Source organism: Hypanus sabinus, chromosome 1 (genome assembly GCF_030144855.1).
Source record: "Hypanus sabinus isolate sHypSab1 chromosome 1, sHypSab1.hap1, whole genome shotgun sequence".
NCBI lineage: Eukaryota > Metazoa > Chordata > Chondrichthyes > Myliobatiformes > Dasyatidae > Hypanus > Hypanus sabinus.
In genome coordinates, this window is record NC_082706.1 from 114,737,423 (window position 1) to 114,761,441 (window position 24,019).

At 42.0% G+C, this 24,019-nt stretch overlaps 1 protein-coding gene across 1 annotated transcript; it reads left to right on the forward strand.

Moving 5' to 3' along the window:
* The first annotated feature begins 1,249 nt into the window (after nucleotides 1-1,249).
* LOC132403988 (forkhead box protein H1-like) lies at nucleotides 1,250-23,809 on the forward strand. The gene is made up of 3 exons (XM_059987925.1): nucleotides 1,250-1,420; nucleotides 1,522-1,626; nucleotides 22,754-23,809. The coding sequence occupies exons 1-3, from the start codon at nucleotides 1,250-1,252 to the stop codon at nucleotides 23,807-23,809; spliced, it is 1,332 nt and encodes a 443-aa protein (XP_059843908.1).
* The last annotated feature ends 210 nt before the right edge of the window (nucleotides 23,810-24,019 follow it).

The following is a 24,019-nucleotide window of genomic DNA, read 5'->3' on the forward strand; positions in this document are numbered from 1 at the left end:
GATTGGAGGAGAGGTGAAGAAAATCAAATTAATGTTGAGAGTGCCTGTAGGAGCCAAAACGCTCATCAGAGTTGGGGAGGGAGATGAAGCGGGGCAAAAGAAGCCTAATCAAGTCAGAAGAAAATAGTTCTCATTAAAAATATCATCGAGGTAGCCTTTGATGGAGTTTATAGTCAAAATCATTAGCAAGTAAACTGAAGTTAAATTCTGGGAATGGGGCATTGGATTTGAACAGATTTTAACAGAAGAAATAATGACGAAGCAAAGAAGAAAAAATATTAAGAATAAGTAGATCAACTCTGTACCAACAAATAAGGGACTTTAACTCATGAAGGAAAGGAAGATGCTGAAGAACATGGTGGAAGAGATAAAACTGATCAGTGAAATGAATTATCAGCAGACTCAAAGGAAGAGCTCAGTGGAGTGAAGTCACCTCCAAATACCATTAAACAAAGACAGGATTTAAAGGGATCATCTCCTGGAGGGAGGAAAGTCAAAGAAGAAACAGTTGAGCAAAACTTTTACTTTTTTTCATTGGAAGAACAGAAAAGTTCATCATTTTAGTTACTGCCAGTGAAGCATGATATCTTTGTGTTTGAAGAAAAAAAGCCAATGCCAAGAAACTTGCTTTCCTTGATAAAGAAATCAAGGCAAAGAAGCCCTTCTAAAATGTGGAAAACAAGATTCAGGTGAAAATCGTAAAGGATTCTGAAGTGGACTAATTCAAAGCCACAATTAAGTTTGCCTCGTTTGGTATAAAAAAGATTGAAGGGGGGCAAAATTATATGAAGCTCATTAAATCTATTAGTTACTCAAACTTTCTGCAACCTTTAAGAGCCCACCCCTATATTCATTGACTAATCCCCTTGTGTTAAGACTGATAACATTTAATCATCATGCAAATGTTGATTGTCTTCTGAGAAAACAACTCTGGCAGCAGTCTGTTGGTGTGGCTCCAGTACTATGCTCATTGATCAGCATGAGAATGAGCTGGGAAGTTGAAGGATATGGGATGTTTCCAGCACCGTCTCCAGCATTAGATGAGGGTAATGTTAATGTACAGATGCAAGATTGGGATAATGCAGCAGGTCCTTCTCTGCAACTGTGCTCTCCTGTTCAGAGTAATTCTTCAGCCCAAGTTCTGCACTTGCAAACTTTGATGGATACTTCTAGGACAGAACAGAGCTCTGATGTTGCAACTGATGATGTCGATGACGAGCTATTGATATCAAATCAGACACAGGATAAAATGGACCCTAACTCTGCAGAAGACTGTGATGAAGAAAATACAGGAAGTAAGTCTAAACAACGACTGAAGAAAAAGAATTACCAAAGATACCCTAAGCCACCTTATTCTTATCTTGCTCTCATAACCATTGCAATCCTTAACTCTCCAGAAAAGAGACTGAAGTTATCCCAGGTACTGCTTTATATAAACATATTCAGTTATTTTAAATATTGAGGAAATCTGACTGGTTTCCAAATATAACAAACTGGTTAAATTTACTTTATGTTTTACAGATTCTCCATGAGATCAGTGTCATGTTTCCATTTTTCAAAGGGAATTACAAAGGCTGGAAAGATTCTGTCAGGCACAACTTGTCTCAAAATGACTGCTTTATCAAAGTAAGCCTGCTTCTATCTGTTGGTGATAATTCCAACCATACTGTAAAACAGACTGGAGGCCAGTGAGTAATTGAAAGGCATTTGTTTGTGTTTGCCCTTTGAGCACAGAGAACAGATTGGGAAGAGCTCAGCTTCATGTTGGTTGGAATTTTGTTTTTACTAGGAAAGATTTAACTGTGCCTATATGTGGCCTTTCAATTCTGAAACCACTGGAGATGTGATTCTATGAAAATCAGTAGAAAAGTTGTCAAAAAAATTTACTGTACTTTTTTAAAATAGTTTTTTGTTGGTGATCCTGGGATTGAATCTTGTACAAGGAGTTGCTAGTGAATGAATGGGGGAGAATTTTGTGGTGTAGAGATGTGTAGAAGAAAGGGGCATACCTTGCTTAGGAACTTCTGTAGCTGTTTAGAAAAATTAAATTGACTAGAGGAGAAACCCATACAAAAATTTGGGAACTTAAATAACACGAGGAATTTTCCACTTGGTGAATACAGCATTCCTGCAGATTTTTTTGTTAGAGCTTCTGTGATGTTTCATGAATTTCCTGGGCCTTGTTAATTTTTTTGAAGTTACCTGAAGCTTATTCAATGGATTTTTTTTGCATTGTGTAACAGGTTATATGACTGAAACTATATATTAAGAAAAGTTAGGAATTTACTGTTTAAATCATCAGAATCAGATTTATTATCACTGACTTGCATGACATGAAAATTGTTTTGTGGCAGCAGTATATTGCGAAGACCTAAAAATTACAGAAGTAAATAATGCAAAATGAAAGAAATAATGAGATGGTATTCATGGACTAATAGTGGAAGGAGCGATAATATTCCTAAATAGTCTTCAGCCTCCTGTACCTCCCACTTGATGGTAGTAAGAAGTGGGCATGTACCAGATGCTGCTGCCTTGAGGCAACACATCAAGATTGCCCTGATAGTGAGGAGGGTTGAGTCCATGATGGAGCTGTCTGAGTCTATAATCTTGTGCAGCTTCTTGTGATCTCAGAATCGGGTTTATTATCACTGGCCAGAGTTGTGGAATTCGTTAACTTGTGCATTGCAGGCTTCACACCAGCTTGTGATGCAGTTGGAATGATTTCCACTATACATGGTTAGAAATTTCTAAGTCTTTAGTGATGTGCCAAGAAGTAGATCCAGTAACTGTCCTCCTTTGTGACTGTGTGAATGTGTTGGGCCCAGGATAGATCTTCAGAGGTGTTGATACCCACAAACTCAAAGTTGCTCTCCCTTTCCACCACTGACCTCTTAAGAACTTGTGCCTCAGTTTTCCTTCTGGGACTGCCATCTGCTTATTACATGAATACAGAGGTGCTCAGTCAGTAGTGTGGTTCAGCAGCATGCAATGCATGCTGGGATACTGAGTTCTGAGCACCAACATTGTAGAACAATCCTGTAGAAATATAACATCTCAAACTAGTTTTAATGTGACCTCAATGGGGAGAACTGTCTTGGGGAAAGATACCAGCTTAATGAGATTGTCAAACCTTGATCTTATGACAGATCACCTTCTGGGCCAGCTGTCCTACCAATGTTAATCATTACCCTGTCCCTTTTCCTCCATCTAACCAACAAATTCTGAAGTTCCCCACCACCTTATTTTCCTTTCCATGTTCAATCTATTTGTCTTCTCATTCCATATAGAACAATGTTCTTTTGATCTGCAGAACTTTGTGGGAGATGTGGGGGGGGGGGGGGTTTGGTGGCCGAGGACTGGTAGTCGACCATACATGGGCAATTTAATGCTCCAATTGGAGCATAAGCTGCTAATCAAGGAAATGGATGACATGGGAGGCACAAGAGGTTCTGCAGATACTGGAAATCTGGAACAGCACACACATTGAGCTGGAGGAGCTCAGCAGGTCGAGCAGCATCTATGCATGGGAATCAACAGTCAACATTTTGGGCTGAGATCCCTCATCATACGTTAGGCATTTTTCTTCTCTTTCCCCCTGCACTCTGTACTGAGCAGGGGGCTGTGTTTGAATATATGCCAGAGAGTTGCTGGAGGCAGATGCAAGAATGGTAGGAATGGGAAGACCTGAACCAAGGGTAAGCAGGTTGAGGTAGCTTAAATTAAATGATTAGCTTATTTATTTGTCACGTGCATTGAAACGTACAATGAAATGTGTGCGTCAATGACCATAGTTCGATACTTGGGGCCGGCCTTCAAGTATTGCCATGCTTCTGGCACCAACATGGGAAGCCTGCAACTTACTGACTTGCATGTCTTTGGAATGTGAAAGATGACCAGTTAGTCCTGACGAAGGGTCTCAGCCCGAAACGTCGACAGCACTTCTCCCTATAAGATGCTGCCTGGCCTGCTGTGTTCCACCAGCATTTTGTGTGTGTTTGAATTTCCAGCATCTGCAGATTTCCTTGTGTTATCTCTTTACTGTTCTGAGTTCAACAATGCTGCATTTTCCAGTGCTGTTTGGGCAACAAAAAGCAAAAACAGAATTGTTTGCATAGAAACTGGGAAGAGAAGCAGCAATGTCAGCAGGCTGGCTTGTTACTACAATCGGGGAAAGGAGGTACAAGATGAGGGGCATTCATCGGGTGGATAGCCAGAGGCCTTTTCCCAGGACTGAAAGGGCTAACATGAGTAGGCCTGTAATGTGCTGTAGATTTCTATGTACAGGAGTCTGAAAACCCACTCAATGTTTTAGGAAGAGCTTATTCTCCTCTGCCATCAGATTTTTTTCAAATGGAGTATTGTGCAGGCACAACAGGAGTGTTTCCACGCAGGTCTGGTGAAGCGCTTTAAAAAAACGGGAAGGTCTTTGGCAGGTGTCTTTGTTTGGAGTACTGCAAAGATGCAACAGGAGTGCTCCTATGCAGGTCCAGTTAAGAGCTTTAAAAACCCAGTCTCTGTAAAAGAGAGGCAGCACCTAACAGCACAGCACGTTTGACGTCAGTATAGTCCGAGTAGAAAGGCTTTGGCTCAATAAGGCTTCAGCAAGAAAAGGCAGAAGCAGTGTAATTAGGTAAGTTAATTTCTTATTTTTTTTTCCCCTGAGTTCTCTCTTGAGAGAATGGGGGGTATGTCTGCAGAGCCAGTGTCCTGTTCTGGATGTCAGATGTCAGATTTCCAGACTTCCAGACTCCCTGATTGCCACATCTGTACCAAATGCATCGAAATGCAGCTCCTTGGAGACTGTTGGGGAACTGAAGCTGCAACTCGATGACCTTCAGCTTGTTAGAGAAAGTGAAGTGATGATAGACCATACCAAGGCTACAGATAAATGGGAGACCGTCAGGAGAGCAAAGGGAGAATGTCAGATAATGGAGAGCCCTCTGTGACCATCCCCCTCAACAATAAGTACTCCATTTTGAGTACTGTTTGGGGGGAGGGGGCAGAATCCTACCTGGGGGAACCAACAGTGGCCATTCCTCTGGTGCTGAGACTATTCTGGCCTTGTGGTTCAGAACAGCAGGAAACTGAAAGGGATGGCAGCAGTAATAGAGGACTCTATAGTTAGGAGGAAAGGCGGGCGATTCTGTGAATGCAAAAAGGAAACATGGGTGGTAGCTTTCTTCCCAGGTGTCGGGTGGTGAGCACTCAATGGGCTGAATGGCCTAATTCTGCTCCAGTATCTTATGATCTTCAGAACAGTCCATGAACACCACCTTACTATTGTGCTGTTTTTATACTGTTTGTTTATTTTGTTTAGTTTTGTATTATGCTGTTGCTGCAAAACAACAAATGTCATGATCTCTGTCAGTGATAGTAAACCTGATTCCAAATGTTGCCTCAGCTGAACGATTTCAGCATTTCTGCAAGGAGAAGTGTTAGATCTGCCCATTCATCACCACCTTGCCCCTGTTCAGGGCTCCAGAAGTCCCTTCCAATGAGGCAACACTTCATCTGCAAATCTGCTGGGGTTGTCTACCATATCCATGTTCCTGATGTGGCCTCTTATGTTGAAGCCTGACGTTGTCTAGGGGCTGCACTGCTGAATACCTTTGCTCCATCCACAAAAAGCCAAATTTCCCAGAGGCCGACCATTTTATTTCCAATCTCCATTCCCATTCTGACAAATTGGTCCACTGCCACGGTAAGGTCACTGTCAGGTTGGAGGAGAAACATGTGAGACATATGTAATTATTATTGATGTGGACTGTAGTTATATTGGTCTCCTTCAGTTTTTCAGTTTTCTTGTTGCTGATAGGCAATCTGTTCCATTTTTGGGTGACGAAAGTGGTTCTCTGATGTTGTGTTGCTGTTTTTGTTTGAGGAGCCTGGGGGTTAGAGCTTTGATGTTTTGGTTGCTGTGTCTGGGCAGGCAATCTATTAGTTTTTGCGTGCAGTGGAGTTCGGGGTTTGTGAATTGTTTCTTTTTTGTGTGGGAGAGGGGCCTCACAACTTCCATGGTTTTTCTGTATTTCATGGCAATCGGAAGAAGACGTCTCAGTTGTATTCTGTGTACATACTTTGATAATAAAATGAACCTCTGAAACACCTCATACTCTGGGTAGCCTCCAACCTGCTGGCATGAGCATTGATTTCTCTAACATAAGATAGTTTTTCCCCTCCCCTTCCCTCTTCAGTTCTGCACTCTTACTACTCGCCACTTCTCACATGTGTATCTTCACTCCTGATGCTCCCCTTTCTCCCATGGTCCACTTTCCTATTAGATTCCTCCTTCTCCAGCCTGCCACCTCCCAGCTTCTTACTACTTTTCCCTCTTCCCCACTCACCTGGCTTACATAAGAACATAAGAGATAGGAGCAGGAGTAGGCCAATCGGCCCCTCAAGCCTGCTCCGCCATTCAACAAGATCATAGCTGATCCAATCTTAACTCTAGATTTCACCAAATCCCACAAGGCAACAGTGCCAACCAACAGGGCACCATGCCGCCCATTTTATTATTCATCCCACCCAAACCCATGTGATCACCTGGGGGGGGAACGATTTGCCAATTGAGGAGAAAAAATCTGGAAAATTCCTCTCCGACCCATCCAGGCTTTCGAAAACTGGTCCAGGAGATCACATGGCTGATCTAAACCTAACCTCATGTCCACTTACCTGCTCGCTCACCATATCCCCTAATGCCATTTTTTTCCAGGAAAATGTCTCTCCATTTTGAATTTATTGAGTGTAGTAGCTTCCACAGCTCTCTGGGGCAGTAAATTCCACAGCCCCACTACCCTCTGAGTGAAGAAATTTCTCCTCATCCTAGTCCTAGTTTCACACATCATTGGGAACATTCTCCCCGCATCCACCTGATCAAGCCCCTTCACAATCTTATATGTTTCAATGAGATCGCCTCTCATTCTTCGGAACTCCAATGAGTAGAGTCCCAATCTACTCAACCTCTCATCATACTTCACCATGTATTCCTTCCCCCTCCTCTCCCATCTTATTCTGGCTTCCTCCACCTCCTCTCCTCCCTCCCTCCCCCCACCAACCCCCCCCCCAAACCACCCCGCCCCCCCCTTTCAGTCATGCAGAAGAGTCTCAACCCAAAATCTCAACTGTTTATTCCTCTCCACAGATGATGACGGAGTTGCTGTTCCTTTAGGACTGGATTTCCAGCATGTGCAGAGTCTCTTGTGTTTATATTTCATAATTTTCTGTCTTGTTTGCTTTGGAGGGTTCCTTTAGCATGTTTGTGTGTGTCATACTAAACTGATGAAAAGAAGAATTTATCAAAAATCCTTTCTCCCAAAGTAAAACTAAAATTACAAAGTGAAGTGTTTTTTTGGACTTAATCAATTGGTGTTGCCATTTAGCCTTCATTCTTTAAATGTCTCAAATTGCATTAATCCTCTCAATTTCACTTCTCTATGCAGAAGGTAATCATGAGGATATTACTGCAGGGTTGAGTAGTAAGAAGTTTAAAAGGCTGGGACTTGGGGCAAGAGGCAGGGGAGTATGATGTAGATATTTACAAGTCATGAGGTGCTGGTATTCTAGACAATTTTGAGGTGTGAAGAGAAGCAGTGAATATAAGTTGCATTAAGCATTGACTTGTTGGGGGTTTATTTTAAAAATCACCTGCACTAATGCTTGCATGACAACTTCCAATATTCCCTCTGTAAAAGGAAGCCGCAGTTCACTCCCTTTCAGACCATGTCAGTGAGGAAGAGGGAATTCATAATTCTGTGAAGTTGTTTTCGTCCTTGGTCCATACACACTTTTACCATGCTCTCTAACTTTTGTACATAATCAGTTGCTGTTTAAGTCATGGAATAATAAGTTAATGGGTAACCAGTAATGTGTAAATCAAGTTATTTTTCACTCCTCCCATGCAAATGAACAATTAGTTGTCTAAAGGATTTTAATCCACTTGAGGGTGTGCTAGACTTGGATTAGCTAAGTTTTAAGGGGTCCCATTCCAGTATTGCAGTCCCATTATTATAATCATCCAGTTTGGTGCAGGTTCCACTGGTTTGCTCCAGAAAAATTCAAGGGGGCTGACATTGTCCTTTCTGTATGTGAGATACAAGGGAATTTTTCAGAGCAACAGTGTTTTACTGTAGGGTGGAGGGAGGTGGTGGTGGGTGGGAGACTGTCAATTAAAGCAAAGGCTCTGAGCAAAAACCCACATCAATACTTCAAGAGCAGCTCAGTGTTGCATTGTTAACAATACTTGATGTTTGACGTCCATCTGCCTCCTTGGATGCAAGTGATAGAACCCATGGTACTAGTTCAGAACCTCAGTAAATCATCTCATCAGGTTTACCTAGATCGTCTGTTATGCGTCAATTGGCTGTTACATTTCCTATGGCAGATAAAGAATGGCTGCACTTCAAAAACATGTGATTGGTTGTAAAGAGCTTCGTGATGTCCTGGGGCTATGAGAGGTGTTCGAAAAATTCCTCTTTCATTCTTTTTCACACAGGTTAACAGAATTCTGAAACCTCTTATCTCACTTCAACCCCCTGCTCTCATGGAAAGCAGTCTTTGTTTTCAAGGCAATTTAATTTTGATCTTTTTAAATGGTATCTTGTGTTGTTTCAAACAAGAGAAAATCCGCAGGTGTTGGAAATCCAATATGTGCGCACAGAATGCTGAGTTCCTCCAGCATTTTGTGTCTTCTGTAGTTTTGTTAGTAACATGTACTACACATTTTGACAATTCACTTAAAAATTTACTATTTAGAAATAGTCAAGAACTAATCACTAAACATACATGCACTCTGCATGTATGATGGTCAGAATCAGGTTTCATATCCCTGATGTGTTTGTTTAAACTTGTAGTTTTGCTGCAGCAGTACAGTGCAATATATAAAGACACTAAATTAAATAACACATTTAAAAATTAAATAGCGGTCATAGAATCACTGAGCATGTTTAGTGATTAGCACAGAAACCAGCCTTTCAGTCTTCATTAACAATGCTACCTGTTGTACCTACTTATAACAATCTCACTGACTGACATTGGATCTGTAGCCTTCCTTGCTGATTCATATATTTGCTTAAACTTGTTAAATGCTGTGAGACAATTTGCACCTCAAATGTTTCCTCTGATTCCTTCTAAACCAAGGGTTCCCAACCTGCTTTATGACTTGGATCCCTGCCATTAACGGAGGGTCCCGTTCACCCCTGGTTGGAAACCCCTGCTCTAAACTTTACCTGTCGCGTTAGGTCTCTGCCACCCCATGCATGTGATGATGGTAGGTGGGGATAAACTGCAGACTTTGACCCTCTGTGCCATATAACTTCCTCATAATTTTAGTTACCTCTATTAGACCATCCCTTTGCATTCCAGGAAAGCAAAACAAAGCCTATTCTATCTAGTCTCCTAACTGAAATACTACATTCCAGGCAAAGTCGCAATGATTGAAGTCTTGAGTAAGAGTCTGTTTTGAGTTGGAGCACTGAACTACTGTGTTCCTCCAGCATTTTGTGTGTTGCTGTGGGTTTCCAGCATCTGCAGACTTTCTCATGTTTGTTGCCCTAACCAGGTCTCTTACCAAATGTCAGGGTATCCATCTTGTAGGCTCGGAGATGCAATTGACAACAAATGTCAGAACCTGGAACAAAACAAACTGTTGAAGGAACTCGAAATGTTCAGCAGAATCTTTATAGGTGGGGGTAAAAATTCAGTGTTTTGGGTCAAGACCCAACATCCTGACTGAAAGTGCACATTTGTGAAATAATTATTCCACCACCCCCACCACTCTCACCCCCAACGGATGCTACTCGACTTAGTGAGTTCCTTCTGCAGTTGTAGTCTTGTTCTTTAACTGTAAGTGATCTGCCTGATCCCTATTGGGGTCATTGTGCTTTCCTTTCTCTACCACTAATCACATCCTCTTTCCATCCCCAATTTGCAATACTTGGCCATTTTCCATTCTTTCTGAAATTGTTGGTAAAACATAAACTATATTCACTAAGTGGCACTTTATAGACATGCCTGTACACCTGCTTATTTATACAGTGATGCAGGTGGATGCTTCCCTGGTGTCATGGATTATTGATTACCTGACTGGCAGACCACAGTACGTGCCCTTGCAACACTGTGTGTCAGACAGAGTGGTCAGCAGCACTGCGGCTCCACAGGGGACTGTCCTGTCTCCCTTTCTCTTCACCATCTTCACCTCGGACTTCAGCTACAACACAGTCTTGCCATCTTCAGAGGTTTTCTGATGACTCTGCCATAGTTGGATGCATCAGCAAGGGAGATGAGGCTGAGTACAGGGCGACGGTGGGAAACTTAGTCACATGGTGCGAGCAGAATCATCTGCAGCTTGATGTGAAGAAGACTAAGGAGCTGGTGGTGGACCTGAGGAGGGCTAAAGCACCGGTGACCCCCTTTCCATCCAAGGGGTCAGTGTGGACATGCTGGAGGATTACAAATACCTGGGGATATGAATTGACAATAAACTGGACTGGTCAAAGAACATGTATTGTCTACTTTATTAGGTACAGGACATAAGTAATAAAGTGGCCCCCATGTGTAATGTATGTGCAATTCTGCGTATATATCCACTGCAGAATGTTATATCCTGCAAGTGCTGCAGACACACACTACCTCCTGAATAGAACTGCTTAATTAATGTTTCTTGGGTTTATTAGTATTCCAAGTTTGCATCAAATGTCTGGTTTCCTTTGAGTATAGGTATGCTGAAAACATAAGTTTGCTGAAAATCCTGTTAGGCAGGAAATGTAGATTTTCATCCGGCAATAATTGTAATATCAAACTGCTTTGCTTTTTCTGAGCCAAGAACTGGGTGTTCACTGCCAACATAAAATTCACCTTTGTTTGGAAAACTGCAGACCACCCACCTTCCAATTACTGTCTTTAAATAATACACCCCAAGTGGGGTACATACTTTTTCTGAAGTTGATATGATTTAATCCACTGAAGTAATCAATAAACTCCTTTAGAAGTTTAAATATTGTACAATGAAATGAACAAAAATAACACAACAGCATTATTCAGCAAGGTTGTCTGTAGGTGGAGCCAAAATAAATGGGTGACATTTTTAATGAGAATTTTCTTCCAATTTTTACTGTGGGGGGGGGGCAGGAATAATGGAAGCTAATGAAAAAAGAGGAAATAGGTGTTGTCTTGGATCACATGAATTAGCAGAGTGGATATATTGGGACTTAAGGTGCACTTGTATTCACCTTGGTAATGCTAAAATGCTTAAGAGAAAATGATGATGTCATGTTGCATGGGTGAAGTAGAATGAAGAGTTGCCATGTTCTGGAAAAGATAATTCAAATGCTTTTCCCAGGTTTGGTGAGGAAAGTTTGAGTAAAATTGATTGACACTGGAATAGCGTGACTGCAAAGTTCCTTAATTAGCCTACTAATGTGAGCGAGAGGAGAACTCCTTTCAAGGTCTAGCCTGTGTGTTTGGAAGTTGTGCACCTGTACTAAATAACTGCCACTACCATATTGGCATTGTAATGATGGTGTGGCCCAAAGTTAAACTGAGATTGTAATAGCAGTGTGCTGTCTTTACAACAGTTATTTAGTTTATAATATTTTCGCTTAGGAATTCATTCGATAGTATTTTCTAGTTAGAATTAGAAGTGTTTAAAGTATATTCATTGCATGTAAAATGTATCGGCATGCGATGACGTCACATCCGGTTTCGCCGCGTCTTGTGGGAAAGTACCGGTTTGAAATTAACGCGAGGGTGGGGGCTCACCACGAGGCACACCTGAGCGGAAGTTGTTTTGCAGGCATTAGAAATCACAGTGAGAGCAACGCTGTAAGTTAATAGATAATCGATATATTGAACTAAGATGTTAACGCCGATCCTGTTAGAAGTAACGACGGTCGATAATGTTTATGCTTTCGTTAGTTAAAGAGTCGCGGATAGTTTGCATTGAAGTGTATTTAAAGTAGTCAATGGAGCAGGTAAACTCTGCCTGTATACTGCACCTTAGTGTAATGTAGTTATAGTCACCTTTGCAAGTATTTACAATTGAAATGTGATATTAAGGAAGGAACAAATACTGTATCACTCTTGTATTGTTTTATCAACAGTTTTCACCATATGTTAATGTGAAGAGTGAACAGTAAATGGTTAATCTTACTGCGATCTGGTTTCATTGACTGTGGTTTATCTCGACGTTGAATTCGGCGTTATTAGTACACCCGAAGGAGAACGTTACAAGCAGGAACTGCTTTTTAAATTTATTTTGTTTTTATTTTGATACCCTCTTCTTGCAATAAAACAGATAAAGGACTGTAAGACCTGGAAAAAGTGTTTGTTGTCCTGCATGTGTATTTTTCCCCAGGCTGCACATATGAAGATGGATCAAACAAAAACTTGGCCTGAGCCAAGTACAATGCACGAACAGGCCCTTCGACCCAGCTAGTCTGTGCCAAACCATTTATTTTGTCTACTACCTTTTGACCTTCACCAGAACCATAGCCCTCCATACCCTACCACCCATGTACTTATCCAAACTTCTCTCAAATGTTGAAATGGAGCTTGCTTGCACAATGTGTGTTGGCAGCTGATTCCACTCTGAGTAAAGAAGCTTCTGCCACTTGAACTTTTCATCTTCCGCTCTTAACCTCTGGTTTCAAATATTCAAACTCCATTTATCACAAAGTACTATATGTATAAATTATACAACATTGATTTGTCTGCTTACAGGTAGCCATCAAACGAAACTTAAAAGATCCCAATTTAAAATAAAAATACCCAATGCGCAGAGAAAGAGGGGGGGAAAAAACACATTGTGCAAACAATAGAAGCCAGCAACAACATCCCAAACCAAATTGAGTCCTTCGATCCAAATCCCCAAGTAGGCCCAAAGCCTCAGACTCACTTCATATTAGCGGGGCAATTCGCTACAAAGCTCACAGATGTGAAGCACAACAGCCAGGGCAGTCTCACAGCCTCAGTGTGAAATCGGCCTGACCCTTGCCTCTAGTCACTGAACCTGCAGATTTTGCCCCGCATTAGTTACTGGGTCCCTGCCACAGCCATAAGCTCTGGGCCTAGAACTTGCTACCTGGCCTGAAGCAGTTCCCAAGCTCTCCTAATTGACTTGGTGTAGATTTTCTCTGCACGCTTCCAACCTCGTTCACAACTTTCCTGTAGGTAGATGACCAAACTGCACACAATACTCCAAATTAGGCCTCAGCAATGTCTTAAACTTCAACATTACATCCTATCTTGTGTACTCATACTTTGATTTGTGAAGGCAAATGTTCCAGAAGCTTTCTTTACAACCCTATCTACCTGAGATGCTACTTTCAATGAATTGTGGACCTGTGTTCCTAGATCCCTATATTCTTCCACACTCCTTGGTGTCCTATCATTCACTGTAAGACCTACCCTGGTTGGTCCTACCAAAGTGCAAATCCTCGCACTTGTCTGCATTAAATTCTACCCGTTTACCCATCTGGTCCAGATCCTGCTACAAGTTTTGATAGCATCCCTCACTGTCCACTACAACACCAACTGTGGTGTCATCTGCAAATTTGCTGATCCAGTCAACCACATTATCATCCAGGTTGTTGATATAGGTGACAAACAACAACAGACACAGCACTGATCTGGCCTGTGCCCCACTAGTCACAGGCCTCCAGTCAGAGGCAACCTTCCACTGCCACTCTCTCATTTCTCCCACAAAGCCAATGCCTAATCCAATTTACTACCTCATCTTGAATGCGGAGTGACTGAACCTTCTTGACCAACCTTCGTGTGGAACCTTGTCAAATGCCTTGCTAAAGACCATGTAGCCAATGCTACCTTCATCAACTCTCCCAGTAACTTCCTCAAAAAACAAAGTTTAGTTAGACCTAACCTGGTTAGTTTTGAAAAATTTGCAGGGAATCAGCTAGCTATGTGGATTGACTGTGCTTTTTCCATAGATGCTGCCTGGCCTGCATCCAGCATTTTATGTGTTGCTCAGATTTCCAGCATCTGCAGCTTTTCTCTTGTATGTGGGTTGAGGACTGGCAAATGGTTTCCTATTCAAGCAAGTGCATTGCATTAATTCTGCATACAAAACACACTGTGGGTAGGGCTTGTTTAGCAAGTGATAGGGTCCCTGAGGAGTGTTGTTGAACAGAGGGACGCATGAGAGCAAGAGTACGGCTCAATAATAGTGGTGCCACAGGAGATGGTGTGGTGAATAAGGTTTTGGCATCTGTCATAAAGCTAAGTATATATTCTAGAAAGAATGCAGTAATGACTTACCAGGATGTTGACTGAATTTGATGTTGCACAAGTTGCACAAGTTTGATAAATTTAAGACTTCATTTCCTGGAGATGGAGAATAAGGTGTTGGCATGTGGCCAGGTGGTTAGGCTTTGGGCTGATGATCTGAAGGTCATTAGTTCAAGCCTCAGCTGAGGCAGTGTGTGTCTTTGATTGCAAAGCAATTAACCACACACTGCTCCTGCATGTTTATAGCCCAGTGGCGGCAGTTGGTGCAGTATTGGCAAGACAAGGGGTGACATGATAAAAGGACACAGACAAGGCAGCGTCAGATACAGTAGTCTGTCTCGGGGGGGTGGGGGGGTAGATCATTTAAAATGAGGGCATGGATTTAAGAACAGAGGCAAGCGATTTTAAAAGCAACATTAGGAGCTGCTGCTTCAGGTAATAGATGATTTTATTCAGCTGCCAGGAATAGTAGTTGAGACACAATAACAACATTTAGAAGTAACAAACCCTACGTATCCTCTTGCAGTCCTATGCATTGTTAGTGGATGATAAATATCCTTCACTATACAAGAATGAGTAGCACACGAAAATTTTGTACCTGTGGCGACCCATTTCCTGGCTCATCCGAACCGGCTCACAATTAGATAGCCTACGGGGGTTTGCGAGCACAGAGCTTTGGAGCCTCTGCGCCACGGGGGGCAGGTTGAGGGAGGCTTAAAAGTGAGGCTGAAGATTTCGAATAAAGTTTTTTCCTTCGACTGCAGCTACCGACTCCGTGTCGTAATTTTAGCGCTGCATGTAGCACACCGCTACATACCATTGTACCTGTTGCACTGTTGAGTCATTAGGTTGCACATGAAAGGTTTGACTAGGTAACTTCAGTGCTTAAACCGTGAATGCATGGTTTAAACAGATGCATCTTCAATGGTAAACTGAAACATCTGGGTCAGTATGTGGCTTCAAAGCCAAATATTTATCTTCACTTTGTCTTTGTTACCATCTCTAGTTGCTTTCTTAAGAGATTTTACAAATTTTACAACTGGAATTTTGTTGCTCACTAAAATGTATGAACAGTAATAAAGTATACAGCTCCATCATATTCTTCAATCTGATTATCTAGTGGCTTACCTGCATCTTAACCTCTAACTCTTGGTATCCATCACCAACCTAAAACAAAAATCTGAAGAGGCTCGGCCTGAAACATTAACTGTTTATTCATTTCCACAGGTCCTGCCTGACCTGTCGAGATCTCCTAGCATTTTGTGTGTGTGCTGGTTTGGTCCTCCAGCATCTGCAGGCCATCTTGTGTTGTTTCTAAATCTAGTTCATGGTCCTTGGTGTGTTCTTTGGGGGGAGGGGGAGTTGGTGGAGAGCTGAAAATGATGGGACTTGGTATTAATATGCATGCCTATTGGTAAGAACTTTTGCAGGCTGCAAAGTTCACATAGGGAAAGATCTTCCCATACATAAGATCTTGAACAACACAGCTCCTCTTTATTCTTAACTTCTGTCTGATTAAGTCATTTATTGCCATTCATTTACTTTAAAAACCAACTGCGTGGGAATCTTCTGCAGAAATTCCCATCTCATTGACAGATATTTATGGTCTCTTTAATTTGAAGGAAGTGTAAATTACTTGTCACAAGTCAAAAGCTGTCAACAATTAATCTATTCTGGAGATGGCAGCCTAGTGTAAAATACCTGTTAACTATAAGAAAGCAATCTTTGCCTGAGTTGTTCAGTGATACTAATTATCAAGTCAAAGGGAATGATTTTGTCTTTAATCATTGCCACATTTTGTACTGGGTATATGAATTCCAAATCCACAGCTGCAAAAAAAATTCACGACCTCTGTGGGTGAATATGGATAAATGCAACCTTGTCGTGGGGTTTGGAGGCTTTCATTCGTCAGTTATCTGGAGAGCTACGTTGGCTGGAGTAAGGGCCTTGTGCTTTGGCTCTTGGTAAGGTCGCCTGTGCCAAACAGGCCAATGCCTGACCAAGAGTGGCCCACCAGTCCTGCAGGTTCAGGGGTTCAGCTCAGGAGGACCAATCCTGACTGGTCAAGATACAATTGTTAGGGAAATGGCAATGAAGAATCCTTCTATACAGACAAGGATGGAGCACGTGCATTGCTGCCCTAAACAGCAGTGATGTAAGTAAGTACTGTGGTTTCCAAAGTGAGATTAAGATTGTATGGGAATAGCTATACCTTCTGATGTGTGCTCTCAACTTCATACCCTTTTCCAACGACTGGGGTAAATCCAGATTTTTTTTGGCAATTTAACTGTAAAGTTTACTTTTAATTTGAATTTTAAATTTGGAGATGCAATGTGGAATAAGCCTTTCTCTCCCTTTGACCTGTGCTGCCCAATAATCCACTAATTTAACCATTACCTAATCACAGGACAAACTGCAATGACCAATTAACCTACAAATTGGTACATCTTTAGACTGCGGGAGGAAGCCAGAGCTTTCTCGCAGAGGATGCTGGAACTGACTTCTGAACTCCACCCTGAGCTGTAATAGTGTCACACTAGCTGCAACACTACCATGACACCCACCATTTGGTCACCTGCCCACAGGAAATATGTAAATAAGATTGAGAGGGTGCGGAGCAACTTTAAATGATGTTGCTGGGACCTGAGGACTAGATTGAATAGGTTATGATCTTATTCCCTAGAACATAGGGAGTTTTGATAGAGGATTGGAAAATTGTGGGGTATAGAGAGGGTACATGCATGCAGGCTTGAGATTAGGTGAGACTACAACTAGAGATCATTCGTTGAGAGGATGAAAAGTGAAATTTTTAAGGAACATGCGAGGGAATTTTTTTCACTCAGGGTGGCGAGAATGCCAGTGAATGAGGTCGATTCAATAGAGTATATATTTAGCTAGCTAAGATACCTAAAATTTTACACAGTACCACAGTAATTTTATTTATTCCGCTTTATTGCTGTTGCAAAAAAAATTTCTTGACCTATGTGGGTGATGATAAACTTGATTCTGATGTGGGTCTATGTGGACTAAGTTGGAAGGAGACGGGGAGAAGGGAATTATAGTTGGGAAAATGAGAAAGAAGAAGCAAGGGAGTAGGAAGCACCAGAGAGACATTTGGTTATGGATCCCGCAACCCTCCTGGGTCGTAGGGGCGCTGTACCAGTTGCCTCCATCTCATGGTTGTGGGTGAGTGCCTGTGTTGCGGCAAAGTTCTCTCCAGTCCACTCTTCAATGTTGTCAGCCAATTTCTTCCTCTGACTGCCCCTTTTTCTTTTCCCCTGCACTGTTCCGTGAGGAATGATCTTTGAGAATCCATTTGACCTTGTTATGTGGCCATACTATCTCAGTTTCCTATTCTTTACTGTGGATAGTAGATCTTTGTAGTGTCTCATGTGCTGGGTGATGGTTCTGTATAGAAGATGCCGAGAAGCCTCCTGAAGCATCTCATCTCTGCTGCCTGGATCTTTTGCAGTTCTGCTTCCAAAAGCCCATGATTGGGATGTGTACAAGAAGATGGAGAGTGCAAGTGCATGCAGGAGTTTCAACTTGGATCTGGGCATGATGTTATTGTCTCCCCAGACTAGTTTAGCCAGTGTTGCTGTTGTTTGGGCTGTCCTCACAAGTCCTTAATCCTTAGTTGATGATGGTGCCAAGATACTTGAGCTGCCTGACAGTCTCTAGTTCTTGGCCACTGGCAGTGATTTTTGTTGTGATCAGCTCCTCACTGTTTCTCATTAGCTTGGTTTTCTCTGTGCTGATCTCCATCCCATTATCTGGTAAATGTATCATCCAGACGATTTGCAAGGCAGACCCATTCATCACTTCCTGCTATTCCATCAATGCCATCAGTGAACCTGAGGTTGGAAGAAGTATCTCCCAGTAGCCACCCAGTTTAATTCCACTTCCCATTTTCATTCTGATATGTCAATCCATGGTCTCCACTCCTGTCACAGGAGGCCACACTCAGGTTGGAGAAACAACACCTTGTTTTCTGTCTGAATAGCTTCCAGCCTGATGGCATGAACATAGATTTCTTGAACTTCCAGTAATGTCTCCCGCCCCCACCCCCACCCACCATTTACCATTCCCCATCCCTTTTATCTCCTTGCCTGCCTCTGGTGTTCTTCTCCTCTCCCCCCCCCCCCAAACACTTTCTTCCATGGCCTTCAGTCTTCCCTGTTCTCCTGCTCTGTATCTGAGATTGGTTATGATCTGTCCTCTGCTGGCTGTGCTCGTATGGTCTTTCGGGGTAACTGCCATTATTTGCTCCAGGAAAATGGTGATAAACATGGATGAAAGGAAGCTTTTTTGGACTCCAACTGATGTATGGAACCACTCTCCACTTGTGCCTTGAACAAGTACCGTACTGCTAGCTTTCGGGTAGAGCTGCTTGATAGTTTTGAATCTCTTCATTGTGGCCCAGAGGCCACATCCTATCGAATGCCACATTGAAGCCTATGAACGTGTGGAAGATGTCCTGTTGGTTGTATCTCTCACACGGTACTTGGAGGTAGAATATCTGTTCTGTTGTATCCAGCCTGCTCTTCTGCAATTATTTCTTCTGACTGTGGTTTTGATCTATTCAAGATGACCTTTAACATCACTTTGCTTACATCGCTGCTAAGACTTTTGGTTCTATAATTCTGGCACTGCTGTAAGTTGCCTTTCTTGGGGCGTGGTGAGTGATTTTTATCCAGGGTGTTGACCATTCCCCAGTCTGCCAAATTTTGTTGCAGATATTGATGAGGATGTTTATCACTGCCTCTGTTTTATCAGCTCAGCCAGGATGTTGTCTATTCCTGCAGCTTTCCCATTCTTCAGCAATCTTATGGCTATTTCTACTTTTACATGCAGAATTGGATGAATCCTGGCTTGCGAGTACAGTGGGGTCTCCTTGTGACGGTTGTAAAGATCTGAACAACACTCAGTCCATCTGTCAAGAATGTCTTCATCTTCTGTCAGGCAGCTTCCTCCTTTGCCTTGGATGCTGCTGACTCATAACCATCTTTGATTAGTGAGATCCTTTATGATTTGAAAAGCTCAGAATGATTGTACAATCTGAAGAACCACTCCATTGCCAAATCCTTCAAAGCTCTAGTCGGTGGAAGGCTTGCACCATTGCTGATGCTTGTCAAAGATGCTGACACTTTGACCACTAAGTTCAATTAAGTGATGACAAACAGCCGATGAGATACTTGGGGAAAGCACCACTGGACAACCCAATCCTGGGTAACAGGATATCCTGGATATGTGTGACATAGACACCTGAAGAAAACAAAGAACACAGCAGGGACTGAAACGTACAGAAAGATGAGGGAAAACATGCTCAAGGCCAAGGAAGAACAGATTGAGAGAGCCTGAATAAGAACAAGAGTAGGCGAGAGGTTCTGAAATGATAGTTAAACCAATTGTTTGGAATCAGTCAACCTTGCCTGGTGTCTCAGGGCTGAGTGTATCTGCACCTGCACCATCATTGCGCGCACCTCTCCTCTCCCTGGCACCCGTCTGCCTCTGTCCCACACCCCTCCTGTGGCACTCCACGTTGATAAATACAGTTCTGTGCAAAAGTCTTAAGCTCCCTAGCTATGTGTGCCTAAGACTTGCACAGTCCTGAATAGTTTGTAAGAAGAAATATATATCCGCCCTGCCTCAAGTCATGTGCATAAATCAGTATGATAAAGGTATTTATTATTGCGGTTGAAATTGTGATGGCAGGTGACTATTTTACTGTACAGATGAAGAACATACATCTTGCCTTTCCGTTGCACTACATGTGACTCTAAAAACCACATAATTTAAAACTTAAGAGGATGTTGCCTGTCAGTGCAGATATTAACCTTGACAAATAGTCATTATTATTAAAACTGGACCACCTTACTCTGGTAATGCATAACCTGTGGAACTCAGCAAGTTAGGCAATATCGATAGAGGGGAATAAATAGTTAAGCATTTTGTGTGCATTGTTCAAGTGTTCCGCAGAATTGATAGTGTTTACACCTTATTCTGGCAAAGTACCCTGGTGAATTCCAAACCTGGAGGCAAGAGTTCAACTGGCTGGCAGCTGAAAGACTATGTTAAGATTGGTCCGGTGCCATTTACTAATGGGATATGTACAGAAGAATATCTTGAGGTTTTGTGGAGAGATGTGGGGAAGATGTTGAAGACAACCTGAATATATTGTAGATGCTCTCTTTGATAAAGAATGAGTTGCTTGTTGTTCATAAATATCTGCAAAAGGCTATGGATTTGTTCCTTTGTTGTATGGTCTTTGGAGCTTTTGGGCTTGATTTGGATCCCAGTCATGGTAAACACAGACTAGAGATGGAAAAAGAGTACAGTTTTGCTGAGATGCCTGGTGTTCTTCCTAGTAGTACGAAACCTTTGCCTACTGTGAATATACTAAGGCTTTATTTCATTAGGGGTTTCAAGGAGCTTTGGTTTGTCACCAAAGGTGCTTGCAAACTTCTACAGGTGTACGGTGGAGGGCATCCTAACAGGCTGCATCACCATCTGGTATGGTGGGGCTACTGCTCTGGATCGAAATGGGTTGCAGAGAGTTGTGCATTTAGTCAGCTTCATCATGAGCTCTAGCCTCCTTGGTATCCAGGGCATCTTCCAGGAATGGATGCTTCAAGAAGGTGCTGTCCTTCATTAAGGAGCTCAGTACCCAGGTTATGCCTTGTTCTCATTGATACCATCAGGAAGGAAGTACAGAAGCCTGAAGGCATCCACTCAACAATCCAGGCAACAACACACACAAAATGCTGGTGGAACACAGCAGGCCAGGCAGCATCTATAGGGAGAAGCACTGTCGACGTTTCGGGCTGAGACCCTTCGTTAGGACTAATCGAAAGGAAAGATAGTAAGAGAACAATCCAGGAATGGCTTCTTCCTATCTGCCATCTGATTTCTGAATGGACATTGAACCCATGAACACTACCTCATTTTTTTTTGCACTAATTATATTTACATATATTTCTCTTGATATGAGCTTGATATAATGACTTGCTTTAGCCAGATAAATGGTGTGACATAGGTTGATCCTTGCTTATCTTTGTGATATTTTTCCCAAATGAGATGCTTCAAAAGTCACATCCACACCAGAAAACAGTTTTTGTGATGGGAGATTACAAGTTCCTGTGGAGTGATGAATGATTTGGAATAAATGGCCTCTCTTGTCTGTACTTTGGAGATGTAAAGGAATTTTTGCTGGAAGAGAAGCTTTGAATATCCCTCAGCATTCACTCCAGGAGGGAGTAATGTTATTCATTGGTAACTGGCTGGGACTAATTAAGAGTGATGGATTACCATCTTGGTGACAATTCTCCCGACAACAGCAGCAACTGTTAACGGGTGAAAAAGCAACAGTTGGCATTTTATCAAACTGTCAGTTATACTAATTTCCTTTGTTGTGCAGTTTCGTTACTGAACTTCCCAACCCAGTGGAAGAATGATCTTAAACTTGGCAAATTCTAAAACATGAAACAAAAGTGAAAATGCAGGAAAAATTCAATTCAGACAGTATCTTTAAAAGGAAATGGGAATAACGTTTCAAAACGGATTATGCGCTAAGAATTAGTGGAACTCATTTCCATCGCAGCTATTCAACCTGGTTCACCAATTGATCATAATATCTGATATTAACCTGTATTTTATATTCTTGTCTAACAGTGAAATTTCAACTGTTCAAGTTAATCAAAATGTTGATCTTGAAATATTAAAAGAATCTATTGAAAGACTTGCTAAAGTAAAGAGAATTTAAACTCTTGAGTGTATGACTCTGAGCATTTTTAATTGGTGATCCCCTATGTTTAAATTCTCCAAAAGGAGGCATCTCTACTTTAAAATTCTTCAAAAGGAGATCCACTTGATGGAGACTTGAGAATCTCGTTAGTCATCAACCTAACTTTTTAACCTGTTACAAACATTTCCTGATTCTTTGTATTTCTTGCTTTTAATTTAAGAATGCATTATCTTGTTGTTTTGCAACAGTGCACATTGTACACATGCTAACTGACAGTCTGGGTCAAATAATCCATAGATCACTCTGGGGTGTTAACTGATTTTGTATTATAAACATACCTGGATTCTAACAAAGGGTGTAAGGGTCTGAGATTGTGTTTCTCTCTCCACCTTTGCTACTTGGCCTGCTGTATTTCTGGCATCTTCCATTTTCATTTTAGATTTCTTGTATCTGCAGTTTTGAGTTTCGTAAGCTGGTTTTCTGCATGGTGTAGCGGCATCGCAACAGGCTTCAATATCGGGATTAAAAAAGGCAATTTAGTGAAGATTCTTCCATAAGTTAATCATTAAAGTTTAGCCCTGATGAAGCGTCTCAGCCTGAAACTTCAGCTGTTTACTCTTTTCCATAGATGAAGGTTAGCAGTGTTATGGGCTGAAGGGCCTGTGCTGTGTTGTACTCTATGAATTATTTGATTGCTAATGCTATACGTACTTGGAATTTGTGCCCTTGGTCAGTGATTTTTTTTAAGTGTTTTGTTTTTTTTTGTTTTAGGTTTTGAATGATCCTAAAAGGCCACAAGGAAAAGGAAACTACTGGACAGTCGATGTTACTCGCATCCCACCTGAAGCATTAAAAAGGCAAAACACCTCTGTCTCAAGACAGGATGGGAAGAGCTTTGCAGCTAATTCTACTGCATATATCCAGGGTGGGATTTTGGGTCTTGCATCTTCTGATGAAAGCAGCAAATTGGAACAAGTGTTGGAAGCTCCTGGCCCTTCAACTGCATTTCCACAGCATGGTGACAGCAGGCTAGAGAATTCCTTCTCCATTGAAACATTGTGGAACAGTTTGGAAGCTTCTGCGTCTGAAAAGGACAAGAGCTACTCTGGGCCCTCTGGATACTGCCCAGAAAAGTCCTCAAATGAAGATCCTACCCAACAAAGATTGGAATTGAACTCCTGGCATCATCAACCGGTCGTGTCTGAGAATGCTCAGTGCTCCTTATCACTCTCTTCCTCACCAAGGGCCAATCACAGTGTCCAGTTTCACTCACCCTTAAGCACTTCGACTTCCAGTCCTTCCTCCATTGAGGATGACTCCAATATTTCCCAACAAGAATCCCCAAGTAGACAAGAATCAAAGCGCCCGAGATTATCTGTGGGGTATGGCACATCCACTCCTGTTTACTTCTGGGACAATCCTTGCTCCAGCTATCCAGAGTCAGCGCTTTCAGTAAGGCCCTATATGTACTGGGAGTTACCAACTTCTTACACTAAATATACCCCTCCAAATGTAACACTGCCACCCAGCATGAGTTTGCCGTATTCCACATTCTTCCCATACAATAATCCATCAGGCTTATTGCTCTATCCATACAGGCCAACCCAATTCTTAAGCAGGCCGAACTGGCCTTTTCTCCCTGGTCCATGTTCTGTGCCATCATTGCGACCATCACCTGTGTTGGATTTGGACAGAATGTTTCAAGTTGTCCCACCAAATAAAAGTGTCTTTGATGTCATGTTCTGTCCTGCTGGTGCTATTGGCTCTGCAGTGCCACCTGGTGCCAACAGTCTAATGAGAGCTCAATACATGCCATTTGATTACTGAGAACCTTGTCTGTATTGAGGGCAAGTTGTGTGGAAACTTTTATATTTAAAAAAAATATATCAAGTTTTTAAAGTGTTTTTATGAAATTCTAGCACATGGAGCATTGACTCTAATGTTGCTGTTAAAACTTTTAAAATAAAATTATGTGAATTCTTGGAAAATTACTGGAAATCTTTTGGAATTGGAGATTAGGAATGCAAGTTGTAAGAT

What these genes read in the sequence shown, in the direction of transcription:
- LOC132403988 (XM_059987925.1), top strand. Translation starts at nt 1,250, where the DNA reads ATGGACCCTAACTCTGCAGAAGACTGTGATGAAGAAAATACAGGAAGT. An exon ending in AGAGACTGAAGTTATCCCAG is followed by an intron (nt 1,421 to 1,521) that starts GTACTGCTTTAT and finishes TATGTTTTACAG; the next exon opens with ATTCTCCATGAGATCAGTGT. An exon ending in AAAATGACTGCTTTATCAAA is followed by an intron (nt 1,627 to 22,753) that starts GTAAGCCTGCTT and finishes TTTTTGTTTTAG; the next exon opens with GTTTTGAATGATCCTAAAAG.